The sequence below is a fragment of the Genypterus blacodes genome, unplaced genomic scaffold, assembly GCF_046128005.1.
Source record: "Genypterus blacodes isolate CSIRO-AG114 ecotype Tasmania unplaced genomic scaffold, CSIRO-AGI_Gbla_v1 ptg000015l_1, whole genome shotgun sequence".
Taxonomy (NCBI): domain Eukaryota; kingdom Metazoa; phylum Chordata; class Actinopteri; order Ophidiiformes; family Ophidiidae; genus Genypterus; species Genypterus blacodes.
This window is the reverse complement of record NW_027466829.1, coordinates 6,289,914-6,304,799: the sequence shown is the minus strand read 5'-3', so window position 1 is coordinate 6,304,799 and position 14,886 is coordinate 6,289,914. Positions and strand designations below refer to the sequence as shown.

Sequence of the window (14,886 nt, the reverse complement as noted above, 5' to 3'; positions counted from 1 at the left end):
GTCCTTTGATTTCAGTAGACGCTTCTGCTCAAATCACTTGAAATGATCAATAGTTTCTGTCGTAACGATGCTCCGCGCTACTGCCGAACAATCATCCAGATCAAATTAGTATCGTCGTGATTAAATTGTCCGGTTTGTTTATTAAGTTTAAACATGTATACTGTTATATTTAGCTTTTGTTTTTTGACAATTTAGTTTACTTGTTTCACTTCTAATATCTGGCAACCAGAGGACAGGTTGGGCTTCAGCTGGTTAGCAGCTGATCAGTGAACCGCTGCCGTCACCTCACAAACCGAGCGAAGCTTCACCCGGTGCGATGCTTCAACCCGGATAAGCTGCGGGCCTCTGTGAGAACAGGTACGGCGAACATAAGGCTGCTTGTCGGCTGCTATGCTCAGTTTTTAGTCGCATCTTTAGCCGGCGCATCGGATTCAGCTAACGGGCGATGACAGAGATGTAAAGGATCAAATGGTGCCTGCGTTAACCGATGTGTTTAACGTGTTGATAATGGTGTTTAATGTTCTAACATCTTTCATAAATGACTATGGCTCAGTTATGTTACATTTGAGATCAAGCAGATTAAAACATGACCTATGTACATGTCAACTTACTTGTGAAAACAGTTCATTTCGTGTATATTGTGCATAAAAACTCTTCTAGCTTCCTTAGTGACTATTTATTAACCATTTATAGTCTTGGACTTTATTGAAGTTGACAAAAATAAAACTTTTCAGCATTTCTCCGATGTTATCGTACAGATTTACCAGCGTGATATTTACACTTCGGGACGTTTTATGTCTCATTAAATCCATCTCTATTTGTTAGCATTTGGTTTTAGGAAGACGGAAGACGATCAAATATAAAGATTATAAAATGAGACCAAAAAAACGTTATCATCCCGAGGAAAATTACTGAAAAATGAAAAATAAATGTCAGTTTAGATTTATTTGACCTTATTACTGTAGATACTGTCAAATGAAACAATTGTCATCCAGGTTTTATAATATTGTTTAAAACATAGTTTAACTACTTTCCACTAAAGTATGTCAAATAATATCAATTATGTCAAATAAGCATCCCTGTAATCTCGCAACCAACGACGAGTTCCAGCTAAAGTCATCAGATAACACGGTCACCAGTTAATGCCTCGCACCTTAGCATACGGACCCGACGCTAACTGACTGGCGTTGTTGCCGTTTGTCCGGAGCAGTAAACAAACTGACAGCTAGCGAGATCGTCTGAAAGCTTCCGGTCTTTATCTGATCTGTTTGATCAGTTTGTCTGAGTCACGTTAGAGGAACAAAGAGTATTAAGATAAAACGCTTATGCGATACGAAACCGTAACTATTGTGTGGAAGAGTCGGCTAGCTGGTGATTGAAACGTCAAAGCTAACTCCAGATAACGTAAAAATGCTGGAATAAACGGAAAGAAGTCAGATAGAAACACAAAGAGCCGCTTTAGCTCTGATGGCTCTTGTGTATCGTCAATAAACACAACGGCTCTGTTCCATTTAGGCAATCTAGTGAAACATGATGCACCATGACAGAGCGGCGACACCTGACCGATCTAAATGGAACTCAGCCAGTAATTTGAACGTTGGCCCTACGGAGAATAAAGGCCAGGAATAAAGTAGAAAATTCCAGAATAAAAAGTAATAATCTGAGAAAAAAGGTGTTAAAGTTCTAGAGAAAAATGTATACGTTATGTGAATAAAGTGTTAATATTTCTTAAAATATTCCGACTTCTTTCAAGTACACAAAAAAGGAAGTAGAAACAGTCCAAACTCCCCCTCATTAGTCTGTATTGATTAGACTGTTTAATAGTTACTGATTACACTTCAATTGATTAACTGATTACATTTAAATTATGGATTGTAACCTGATTGTGTTGTGTTAGATAGCGTGGCCTGTTTGTCTGAGATATTCCAGGTGGAGAAGGATTGCACACTGTTGGTTTTCTTCTTCTGTTTAGTTGGAATGTTGCTCTGCTCAGGCCAGGAAAAGGATTTGATCTGATCTGATGTTGGTGATTGTCGGGTTGTGATCCAGTCAAACCAGAAGGCAGATGGCTCTGTGTTTGTCTGACTCGCTCCTCTTCTGTGATGACCTCATAGTTTTGAAAGGATTGGAATGTGCTGCAACTGGACCACTGTTGGGTCTTGGAAGTGGAAATAAAAGATAGAATGTTACAATAGATCTCATGTTTCCATAGCAAACATCTGAAAAAGCAACTGATTAAGTAAGATACTAGGCTAGTTTGACCTCTGACCTTTAACCTTGGTTGTTGGTTGAGCTGCTGATGGAAGAATTGTTACTGTTTTGCGCACACACTCACAGAGGCGCCTGCTAAGTCGGGGGTAGGGGGGGATCAGAGCTGAATGAGTGTAATGTAAGGCAGTGCTCAGCCTGACGGGGGGGCATTCCTCAGCTGTGAGCGTCCGGGTCACGAGGACCAGCTGGGGGTCACATGACTCCTTCCTCGGCTCCAGTCGGCTGAGGTGAGGCCGGCTGGGTGGACGTCTGTGCTGAACTGGGTCCCAGTTTGTCTGCCGGTTGGTAGTTTGGAGCGGAGGGAAGATGAAGCTGACGGGTGAAGTGAGTAAACATGAGGAGAGTCTGAAGGACTTCTGACTCATTTTGGCTTCTTTGTTTAAGATCCATCGTTTCTGGAGGTGGAGACTCAACTGCATCAGTCTGAAATATGAAAATCTAAGAACAGCTTATTGATGAAAATAAAAAGAACAGTTGATTTTGGGTTTTATTTTCCTGTTTGGAAGAAAAGTGAAGTGTGTGTTTAATGAGCTGAACTGGAATGAAGAACAAAATGAGACTGGAGTTTAGAAAATTCAAGAAATATGAAGTAAGACTCTTTTCTCAGTTGTTTTAATATGAAACACTGCAAAGTTTCATTCATTTACCAGAAATGACTCTGGATGATGTTTGTCTTTGTGTGATCTGATGTCTTTATGTGGTGAAGCGTCTGTGCGTCGGACACAAACGCCCGATGTGTCTCACGCCTGGCCGTGTTTGGCCCTTTGTCAGGATCATGTGACTCTGAGCGTCTCAGGGTTTGTTGGCGCCCTGTGATGTAGCGATCAGCTGAGAGGCGCCTCCACACTTCTTGGCTCTTGCACTGATTTTACACTTATTTCCTCCTCTTCTCCACGCTGCATGTTTTCATACTCTGTCTGCATGTAGAGTTGTTCACAGACCTACAGAACTGAAGAGAAGCACAAACATCTGCATTTGCTTGATCACTTGACCTGACTTGACCCACCTTTGTCTTCCTCCAGGATCCAGACTTCCAGCTCCTTATGGCTGTTTATGATGAGAACATCCTGAAGAATCCTTTCTACCTGTCCCTGGAGAAGCAGAGACCAGACCTCTGCAGCCGAGTGGCAGAGCTCCACGGCATCGTGAGTGACTTTTACTGCGTTAGTTAAAGCTCCTCCAGCCCAGCAGAGTCCATGTTTAGCTCCATGCTAGTGTGTGTCATGTATGTGATCGAAGCTTTAGGATTGGATGTCAGTATTCAGACACGGACTCAGTGCCACATTATATTTTTCACCACGTAGAAACTGCTTCAACCCTGGGCATTGAGGTTGTAACCTGTGTGTGTGTGTGTGTGTGTGTGTGTGCTGTTTGTCTCCCAGGTCCTGGTGCCGTGCTGTGGCAGCGTCACCGTCAGCTCCTACACAGACTCTCAGTTTGACAGCTATGTCCTGCAGCCTGTGGAGGACGGATACCAGACTGTGGATGGAAAGGTCTGCTTCCACCTTCACTTTACTTACACACACACACACACACACACACACACACACACACACACACACACACACACACACACACACACACTACCACACACTACGTCTACCACAATGACTTTATTTACAGTTACTTGTGTTCAATAAATCCATTAGCTTCTCTGAGCTCCATGGTTGACTCTAAAGCAAAGTTCAGGCCTGTGGTTGCCAGGCTATCAAACTGTGGACCTTCATCTTCTGGTGTAACGTTTGTGTCGCGTGGCTCATGTTGTGTCTCACAGGAGGTCAGGATCCAGGACAGGCAGGTCCTGCTTGGATCAGGCTTCCCTGCTCCAGCAGCCGTCCCCATCCTGTTTGAGGAAACCTTCTACAATGAGCAGGAGCAGAGCTACAGCATCCTGTGCATCTCCCGGCCCGTGGAGATGGACGCCGACCCGGCAGACATCAGCCTGCCGCCCCCCTACTGCCTGAAGAGCCTTGAGGACGTCAGGGAGTTCCTGGGCCGCCACACCCAGAAACTGGACAAGTTCATCCAAAGCTTTTGCCAGACCTTCAAGGAGCAGGAGAGGAAGGGACTCCGACACCACATAGTGAGACAAACTCTGGTCCCCGGCCCTTTTCAGTGTCGTTTCTTGTTATTCCTCTTCTGGCGTTTAGCAAGTATACTTTGGTTTAGCTGGCCTCAGTCTCATGAAGCTGTGGATGACTGACCTCTTCTCTTCTGCTCCATCAGGACTCTGTGAACGGCCTCTACACCAGATGTGTTCAGTGCCTGCTGAGAGACTCGCGCCTGGTGAGTCAAACTTTGTGAAACATCAGCTGGCAGGCAGGACACTTAGAGCTGCATCTTCTCCTCTAGCCAGGAATGCTGGCAGCTCTTGGCGTAGCGACACAAAGTAGCTCTGTGTGAAATGGCAACAAACACTCTGGTTGCCCGGACGACCAGTTTGTTTTAAGAAAAAAATGGACAGTAGGACACTGCCTCATCGACTAATCAGATTGCAGATTGTCACAAACAAACAGCATCATAACATCGTGACAATTAAACAAATGAGTCTCTGATGATCATCAGAGGAATCTGATCAATACCAGCTTCATCATGAGCTTCTGCTTAAACCATTACTGAACTTATGATCTGATGATAAGGCCGTTCAGTCACAGTCATAACTGTCTGTGGTGGGAGGAAGCTGAGGAGGGTGATGATGATGCAGGGACTACATTTAGGTCATTGTTTGTTGTTGCTGTATTGACTGAAGCTCACCTCAGGGCCCCTGTTCCTCTGAGTCTGATGAATCTTTCTTTTTTTCTTCTTTGTTGTGTAGAAGCTTCTGGCTAAGCAGGAGCTCCAGATGACTCTCCTCAAGCAGGCAGTGGAGGTAACAAGCAAGCTCACATTCTCCTCTCATGGCTTTCAGAATGAGTCAAGTCCAACAGAGATGATGGTGGAGAAAAGCAGAGGAGTTTAGTTATCTGGGGCTTAGGGTTCTGGTTCTGTGTGTGTGTGTTTGTCTTTTTGATGTCTAATCTGAATCTTCTCTCTTCTGTCTTCTCTCTTTCTTTCCACAGATGTATCTTCATCATGGCATCCATGATTCAATCTTTAACTTTGTGGGAACTCTTGAAGCCAGTCAGGTGAGTGACAGTCAGAACAAACCTCTAGCCTCTGAGAGTGTGTTACACTTTGAGAGAGAGAGCTTAGAGAGCCTCTTTGGAAAGAGAGTATGTTGGTGCTGATCAGCAGTGATGAAGGTGATGAAGATGATGTCTGGTCTCTGTCCTGCTCACTAACAGGATGCTGCCTTCAACAAAACCACCAGGAGTCTGCAGGAGCTGCAGCAGAAAGACCTGGGAGTCAAACCAGAGTTCAGGTCAGTTGCTCTGCTGCGCCGTGTACTGTGGCTGCTTCTCTCTCTGACCTCTGACCTCTGACCTCGGGGCTTGTGCTGTGTGTTGTGTCTTTAGTATTAACTTGTCCCGGGCAAAGAGGGAGCTGAGCCAGCTCAACCTGCAGACCTCCCCCCTCCTCAAGCTGCTGTGCCTGCGCCGGGTCGCCCTGACCGCCACCCAGACGCCCCGACGCTCTGGTACGCTGTGTGTGTCTGTGTGTGTCTGTGTGTCTGTGTGTGTGTGTCTGTTTGTGTGTTGTTCTTATTGTTATTGTGTTAATGTTATTTTTTACAATGCAGTTAAGTAAAATTATAAACAAAAGCAGATTGTTGAAGTGGAGCAGTGTGGAGCAGCAGGTCAGAGAGCCGGACTGAACTCTGGATGATCTGTAATGAGATCAGCTGTAAGGACAGAGTCGGCTCTGTGTGTCGCTCTGTGTGCCTCTAATGGAGTCGTCCTGTTTGCTTTGGGAATCAGCTCCTCTCTAAACAGCAGGAGGAGAGGAGCCGGGCGAGCCGCTCCTAATTCATGTTTGACAAACAGCCAATTAAGTGGTGTGTGTGTGTGTGTGAGGGACAGAGGGACAGTGTGCTGCTGCTCTGCAAAGTGTGTGTGGTGTCATGACGTCGCTCTCTTCTCTCAGTCAGCATAGAGGCCATGTGTGCTGACGACCTGCTGTCCGTCATCCTCTATCTGCTCGTCAGGACAGAAATCCCCAACTGGTGAGTACGGACGTGTGTGTTTGTGTGTGTGTGTGTGGGGGTGGGTGTGTGTGTGTGTGGTTGTGTGTCATGTGCAGGGAAACTGACACAGAATGGAAGTGAGACTAAAGGGAATTCAATTACCTCAGCCTTTATCTGACAGATGTAACTATTGTGTCTCTTAAAAGAATGTGCGAGTGTGTGTGTGTGTGTGTGTGTGTTCATAGCTTTATACTCTTTGTTGTTTTGTGGTCAGGATGGCGAACATGAGCTACATCAGGAACTTCTGCTTCAGTCACTCCAGTAAAGATGAACTCAGCTACTGTCTGAGCACCTTTGAGGCTGCAGTGGAGTACATCAACCTGGGCAAGCTCTCTGTGAGAGACACACACACACACACACACACACACACACACACACACACACACACACACATCAACCTGGGCAAGCTCTCTGTGAGACACACACACACACACACACATACACACACACACACACACACACACACACACACACACACACACACACACACACACATCAACCTGGGCAAGCTCTCTGTGAGACACACACACACACACACACACACACACACACACACACATCAACCTGGGCAAGCTCTCTGTGAGACACACACACACACACACACACACACACACACACACACACACACACACACACACACCAACCTGGGCAAGCTCTCTGTGAGAGACACACACACACACACACACACACACACACACACACACACACACACACACACACACACACACACACATCAACCTGGGCAAGCTCTCTGTGAGACACACACACACACATACACACACACACACACACACACACACATCAACCTGGGCAAGCTCTCTGTGAGACACACACACACACACACACACACACACACACACACACATCAACCTGGGCAAGCTCTCTGTGAGACACACACACACACACACACACACACACACACACACACACACACACACACACACACACCAACCTGGGCAAGCTCTCTGTGAGACACACACACACACACACACACACACACACACACACACACACACACACACACACACACACACACACACCAACCTGGGCAAGCTCTCTGTGAGACACACACACACACACACACACACACACACACACACACACACACACACTGAGTGGTCTCATGTGTGTGTGTCTGCAGGGCTCAGGTCAGCTGAAGGACAAAGCTCTGTTCAGAGAGAGGATGAGTCTGCTCTGCCAGAGCGCCGCCACGCCCATCAGCTGTCTGTTCCAGGTGAGACCAGAGAAGAAGAGACCACAGCACCAATCAACCATAGCAGTGACTAATGTGTGTGTGTGTGTGTGTGTGTGTGTGTGTTGCAGCACATAGTGAATGGCAATGAGGCAGAGATTGAGCGTCTGCTGAGTGAAGGTGAGAGCGACGAGGAGGTCAGGATGTGTCACCCCCTCTGCTCCTGTGACGTGTGTGACCTGCAGCTGTCAGGGTGAGCACACACACACACACACACACACACACACACACACACACACACACACACACACACACACACACACACACACACACACACACACACACACACACACACACACACTCTTCTTCTCTCTTCTGCTTTCTGTTCTGTGTATATTTCCAGTGAAGTGGAAATCCCTTCACTCTTTCACTTCCCTCTTACTGTGAAGCTGAAGGTCATTCTGTGCTTCTTCATCATTAATGCTCTCTCTTCATCAAACCTGTCACTATGTTAAATTGACTTTGGCCGCTGGTTTCCTGTCACAGGCGACTGAACGACCCGTCCAGCGTCACGCCTGTTTCCAGGGACGACCGAGGTTACACGCCTCTGCACGTGGCTGCTGTGTGTGGTGAGCAGCAGCGCTGTCACATCGACTCTGCACCGGCATGTGCACACCGTCACGCTCTACACCTGTCTGTCTGCCTGTCTGTCTGTCTCTCAGGTCAGGCTCAGCTGATAGACCTGCTGGTGCGTAAAGAAGCGCCGGTCAACGCCACAGATTACCACGCCCTCACCCCCCTGCACCTGGCCTGCCAGAAAGGATACCAGGGAGTCGCGGTGTGTGTGTGTGTGTGTGTGTGTGTGTGTGTGTGTGTGTGTGTGTAAGAGACTTCTGGCTCTGATTGTACACACTATTAGAGAAATGTGTGGTGTTTGTTTGTGAGCCTGGCCTGCTCTGACTGATCCTCCTGTGTCGTTCTGCCCTAGCTGCTGCTGCTGCACTATAAGGCGAACACGGACGCTCAGGACAACAACGGTAACACGCCGCTCCACCTCGCCTGCATGTACGGACACGAGGACGTGAGTAAACACACACACACACACACACATACACACAGGGACGCCAATGGGTTCTGTAGTCTAGCCAAACGTGAAAATGCGGCCACCCATATGTACTGTTCGTGTGTGTGTGTGTGTGTGTGTGTGTGTGTGTGTGTGTGTGTGTCAGTGTGTGAAGGCGTTGGTGTACTACGACATGCAGACGTGTCGTCTGGATGTGCAGAGCGATAAGGGAGAAACGGCTCTGCACCTGGCCGCACGCTGGGGCTACGAGGGAATCATCCAGGTGCTGCTGGAGAACGGAGCGGCCACCGACATCTGCAACAAGAACAAGGAGACGCCACTGCAGTGCGCACTCAACTCCAAGGTGAGTGTGTGTGTGTGTGTGTGTGTGTGTGTGTGTGTGTGGGGCGGGGGGGCTGTTTACACCATCATGTGTGATGAAACGTGTGATGAAAATGTGTCTGTTTTGTTCTTGTATCCCGCTGTGTGTGTGTGTGTGTGTGTGTGTGTGTGTGTGTGTGTAGATTCTGGCGTTGCTGGAGTTGGCACAGAGCTGCCGTCAGCGCAGAGCGAGCGGAGTTGATGTAAGTCTGTACTCTCATCACTCGGTCCACATGTCAGTAATCATAAAGACATTTGTCAACATTACAAACAACATTGAAGGTCAGAGGTCAGAGGCATGAAGTGAGGGGTTAAGAGGTGAGGTGAGGTGTAAATGGTGTTGCTCTATAAGGAAAGTCATTTGTCTTTCCCCTCCTCCTCCTCCTCCTCCTCCTCCTCCTCTTCCTCCTCCCAGTCTCCCACTCCCTCCCCTCAGGCCTCAGACTGCAGCAGCCGTCGCTCCTCCGTCTCCAGCACCTCCTCTCTGAGCTCAGAGGCCAAACCAGAGGGGGAGAGGGTCCGACACAGAGAGGTACGCTGCTGAACAAGAAGACATGATGAACAATCCTCTCCTGGTTTACTGCTGCAGCTCTTCTGAAGAAAACTCTAATGTATTGTATGAGATGCTGACTGGCAGAATGGGCGCAGAACTAGAAATATATGTGTGTGTGTGTGTGTGTGGGGCAGGTGGAGAAGCTCCTGCGTGCTGTGGCAGATGGAGACGTGGAGATGGTGAGAAAAGTTCCTCCATTCACAATTTAAAAAAAAAATTGATTCTGTCTCCAATCATTTCTGTCTGAACATCCTGAGCATCAGTATCACACTGTGTGTGTGTGTGTTCCAGGTGCGGTACCTGTTGGAGTGGTTGGATGAGGAAGAGGAGGATGACGCAGATGTGCGATCTGAGGCGCTCCTCTGCCACCCGCTGTGTCAGTGTCCAAACTGTGCTCCAACTCAGAAGGTCTGACTGCTGCTCAAACAATATCTTAAATATCTAAAAAACTAATATCTGACAGCAGCCATGTTTAGAGCAGCGGATGTTAAGCTGCTGTGTGATCATCATCTTGTTTACTGCTGTTCTTTCCCATGATGCACCTCTCTAACCGACTGCCCGCTCCCCCCAGCTGTCCGTCCTGCCGGCCGGCACACTCGGGGTTAACAGCAGTAATGTGGACGGCTTCACGCCGCTCCATGTGGCCGCTCTGCATGGCCGCTGTGCTCTCACCACCCTGCTGATCCGACACGGGGCCAACGTCAACGCCCGCAACAACCAGAGTGCCACGCCCCTTCACCTGGCCAGCCAGAACAGCCACCTGCAGGTAGGAGCAGGCATTACCTGTTACTATGGTAACGCTTACAAACCAACTTCACATGCTTTGCTTTATTTACACAATGAAGTGACTTGTGTGTGTGTGTGTGTGTGTGTTAAGGTGGTGAGGTTTCTGCTTGAGTGCAATGCCAAACTCAACAAGAAGGATCACTACGGCAACACGCCTCTGATACATGCTTGTTTCTGTGGAAACCTGGAGACAGCCAGCACATTATTACAGGTACACACTCTCATACACACACACATTCAGACTGTATATTATTTTAAAATACAAAAATCTACAAAAAATCTCTCTCTCTCTCTTTCCCCCTCTGTCTCGCTCTTCCTCTCTCTCTCTCTCTCTCTCTCTCTCTCTCTCTTTGCCTCTTCCTCTCTCTCTCTCTCTCTCCCTCTCTCTCTCTCTCTCTCTCTCTCTCTCTCTCTCTTTCCCCCTCCCCCCCCTCTCTCTCTCTCTCTCTCTCTCTCTCTCTCTCTCTCTCTTTCCCCCTCCCCCCCCCTCACCCTCTCTCTCCCTCTCTCCCTGTCCCTCTCCCTCTCTCTCTCTCTCAGAGTAATGCCTTGGTGAACGTGGTGAACCACCAGGGGAACTCAGCTCTCCATGAGGCGGTGCGTGGAGGTCACCAGGCATTGGTGGAGCTGCTGCTGAGGGGCGGAGCCTCACCGGGCCTCCGGAACAAGAGGCAGAGGACGGCACTGGACTGTGCCTATGAAATGGGTGGCAAGGTGGCGCTATACTCAAATCATACAGGAACACACTGGCTTCATAATTCAGTCAAATGAATTTACTGAAGAATTAGCTGTAAAATGCTGTAAAAAGTTCCAAAGTAAAAGTAGTGAAGTGTTTCTGCAATAAGGAAAGGAGCCGTAACAGGAAGTTGTGTCTTTGTCTCCAGAACACTGAGATCCTGAGAGCTCTGCAGAAAGCGTCGGGACTTTCCCCTGATGATGAACCAATCAAACTGCTCTCTGTGCCCAAAGGAGCTCTGGGTAACCCACACACACTCACTGTGATCACACACACTCACTGTGATCACACACACTCACTGTGATCACATGTCTAAGATCTGCTTCACTTTAGTAGCCAAACTTCTGTTAAAATTCTGGATTTTTTAATAATAACAATAAAGTCAGACTTTGTTCAGGCCAGTAAGTGATCAGTCTATCAGGCATCTACAGTCTCTCTGATATTTTGAGGACTTTAATTGTCACTTAAAATCCAAGTTCCACACAGGAGCATCATGTTATCTTGGTCCCTGCCTGATTAGCTGCACCTTGTATCACACTGCCTGCTGTCCAAACACACTCCAAACACACTCCACACACACTCCACACACACTCCACACACACTCCACACACACACTCATGTGTGAGGCACGGCACTTTCACTGAAGAACTTGGTAAATCAAATATGGTAAAATAGCTTATAGGTAGATGCAAAACTGGTGTCTGATTTTGTGTCAGATAATATAAAATGAGTGACATGTTGAGCTGTGACCCAACCTGTCAGTCACTGTGGCTCTTATCTTTCTGTCGACGCTGCAGCTCATTCCCTCGTCCAGCGTCTGAGGCAGCAGGAAAACGGCAATGGCAGGAGACAGAAACTGGCTCAGTCCATCAGCAGGTAACAAACACACCCTAGTAAAGTCAGTATCGTCCTTGGCAGAGGTACTGATGAAAAGCTTTGATACTCCAGTGGTTTTTGGTGGAAGATCTGTTGGGATGATTGTTTCTATTTTTTTCTGACCTGTCAAGAATTCAGAAGTTGAAGAAGGGTTCCTCCAGTCCTCCCTCCCTCCGCTCACCGACTCACAACTCGGTACGACCTGCAGAGTTTGATGATATGATGATGTGAGTTTATTTGTTTTAGACTCTTCCCTGCTCTTCTCACTCCCGTTTGTTTCCCTCCAGGTTAATCCAGACAGGAAGAGGCTGAGGAGGGGGGAGACAGTGGAGGTCAGCAGCCCCTCAGGGAGCCTCGAGTCTGGGCCCCGCCTCAGAGAGCGGCCCCTGGGTCGCTGTCATACTCTGGATTGTGGAGAGCACAGACCACAACACAACACCACACACACCCCTGACACAACTGAGAACTGTCCACCAGAGAGTGATCTCACCAAGGAGCCACACACTCCTGACACAACTGAGAACTGTCCACCAGAGAGTGATCAAACCAAGGAGTCGCACACCCCTGACATATTTGAAGACTGCCCACCAGAGAGTTATCACACCAAGGAGCCACACACTCCTGACGCAACTGTAGACTGTCCACCAGAGAGTGATCACACCAAGGTGTCGCACACTCCTGACATATTTGAAAACTGCCCACCAGAGAGTGATCTCACCAAGGAGCCACACACTCCTGACATATTTGAAGACTGCCCACCAGAGAGTGATCTCACCAAGGAGCCACACACTCCTGACAATTTTGAAGTCTGCCCACCAGAGAGTGATCACTCCAAGGAGTCGCACACTCCTGACATATTTGAAAACTGCTCACCAGAGAGTGATCTCACCAAGGAGCCACACACTCCTGACATATTTGAAGACTGCCCACCAGAGAGTGATCTCACCAAGGAGCCACACACTCCTGACAATTTTGAAGTCTGCCCACCAGAGAGTTATCACACCAAGGAGCCACACACTCCTGACGCAACTGTAGACTGCCCACCAGAGAGTGATCTCACCAAGGAGCCGCACACTCCTGACACAACTGAGGGCTGTCCACCAGAGAGTGACCACACCAAGGAGTCGCACACTCCTGACATATTTGAAGACTGCCCACCAGAGAGTAATCACACCAAGGAGCCGCACACTCCTGACGCAACTGTAGACTGTCCACCAGAGAGTGATCTCACCAAGAATCCACACACTCCTGACACAACTGAGGGCTGTCCACCAGAGAGTGACCACACCAAGGAGTCGCACACTCCTGACACAACTGTAGACTGTCCACCAGAAAGTGATCTCACCAAGAATCCACACACTCCTGACAATTTTGAAGTCTGCCCACCAGAGAGTGATCACTCCAAGGAGTCGCACACTCCTGACATATTTGAAGACTGCCAACCAGAGAGTAATCACACCAAGGAGTCGCACACTCCTGACACAACTGAAGACTGTTCACCAGAGAGTGATCACACCAATGAGCCACACACTCCTGACCTGGATGGAAACGTTCTAGCGGGATTTCAGACATACAGAGATACAAATGAAACGCACTGTATCTCCACTGATGCGTCTGATTTAGCCCCGCCCTCAATTGTGCCATTACACTCAGCCGAACCCCCTCCCTTTCAGACCTGTAACGGTCCCACAAGCTCCACCCCCTAAACGCAGGATCTGAGGAGTGATGACGAGCAGATTCAGGCTCGTAACCAGGGCGAAGCCTGGCGGACAGAGATGGCGGGCGCTCCCCTGTCCGGGCGATCAGAGAGATCTGCCCCCGTCTGAGGAGGGGTGGGGGGGGCACAGATGGAAGCAGGTATTCGCCGTGACGAGGGGCTGCAGTCCTACTGCAAAATGTGCTGCCTAGGTCAAATTGCCATTCCTGAATGCAGGTGTAGATGTGACGTTCCTGAGGTTTACACACACACACGCGCGCACACGCACGCGCACGCACGCGCACGCGCACGCGCGCACACACACACACACACACACACACACACACACACACACACACACACACACACACACACACACACACACACACACACACACACACACACACACACAGCGTTTGCACACATGTTAATGTGTAACGTGTCCCTCAGCTGATGCCTCCACTTTTGTATGATCACAAAGATTTTCATTTGGACAGACTGGTTGTGATTATATTTTCTAATCAATCCTGATTCAATCACTGATTGCAGTGGTTTTAGATATGACTTTCTGTTATTGTCATGACGATGAAAAGGAAACATCATTCTCTCTCTCTCTCTCTCTCTCTTTGCCTCTCTCTCTCTCTCTCTCTCTCTCTCTCTCTCTCTCTCTCTTTGCCTCTCTCTCTCTCTCTCTCTCTCTCTCTCTCTCTCTCTCTCTCTCTCTCTCTCTCTCTGTACTGATGAATTAAAAGAAAAAAATGTCCACATGTTGAATCCATAAACGATTGTATAGCAGGAATAGTTTGTTTGTGTGCAGCAAGATTCAAACCGACACATAGCGTCAAGATGCAGGACCTCAATGATGTTTGTCTTCACAAGACTTCAGGACGGCTTTGACTTCCTCCTCCTCCTCCTCTTCCTCCTCCTCCTCCTCCTCACTCAGTTTTGAGCACCTTTCCCGTTCCAGCCTGCACAGATAAAGGGATGCAAACTGAGGCCATTTCATTTCATTTTTGTTTTACTTGAATTCTGGACATTTCTTTGGTTTTGCCTCTAAAATGGAGCCACACATTGACTTGTTTTATTCTTTTGAGGTTCAAAGGTAAATGTGTTTTTATTTGTGGCCCGTGAGCGTTGTTGCTGTGTCTGAGTGTGTGTGTGTGTGTGTGTGTGTGTGTGTGTGTGTGTGTGTGTGTGTGTGTGTGTGTG

The 14,886-nt window shown here is 48.2% G+C and overlaps 1 protein-coding gene across 2 annotated transcripts; it reads left to right on the top strand.

The window, feature by feature from the left end:
- The first annotated feature begins 45 nt into the window (after nucleotides 1-45).
- ankrd27 (ankyrin repeat domain 27 (VPS9 domain)) lies at nucleotides 46-14,399 on the top strand. 2 transcript variants are annotated; one of them, XM_076171743.1, is made up of 28 exons: nucleotides 46-357; nucleotides 3,294-3,416; nucleotides 3,654-3,764; nucleotides 4,046-4,354; nucleotides 4,498-4,557; nucleotides 5,087-5,140; nucleotides 5,331-5,396; nucleotides 5,556-5,632; nucleotides 5,727-5,848; nucleotides 6,295-6,373; nucleotides 6,609-6,729; nucleotides 7,536-7,628; nucleotides 7,718-7,839; nucleotides 8,133-8,215; nucleotides 8,309-8,424; nucleotides 8,575-8,667; nucleotides 8,816-9,013; nucleotides 9,174-9,233; nucleotides 9,446-9,562; nucleotides 9,718-9,762; nucleotides 9,875-9,991; nucleotides 10,155-10,349; nucleotides 10,461-10,580; nucleotides 10,910-11,083; nucleotides 11,254-11,347; nucleotides 11,903-11,981; nucleotides 12,113-12,176; nucleotides 12,269-14,399. In XM_076171743.1, the coding sequence occupies exons 2-28, from the start codon at nucleotides 3,315-3,317 to the stop codon at nucleotides 13,685-13,687; spliced, it is 4,290 nt and encodes a 1,429-aa protein (XP_076027858.1). In that variant the 5' UTR covers nucleotides 46-357; nucleotides 3,294-3,314; the 3' UTR covers nucleotides 13,688-14,399. The 2 variants fall into 2 exon arrangements, with proteins under 2 accessions (XP_076027858.1, XP_076027849.1); XM_076171734.1 differs by lacking the exon at nucleotides 46-357 and adding an exon at nucleotides 1,022-2,595.
- Nucleotides 14,400-14,886: the final 487 nt, after the last annotated feature.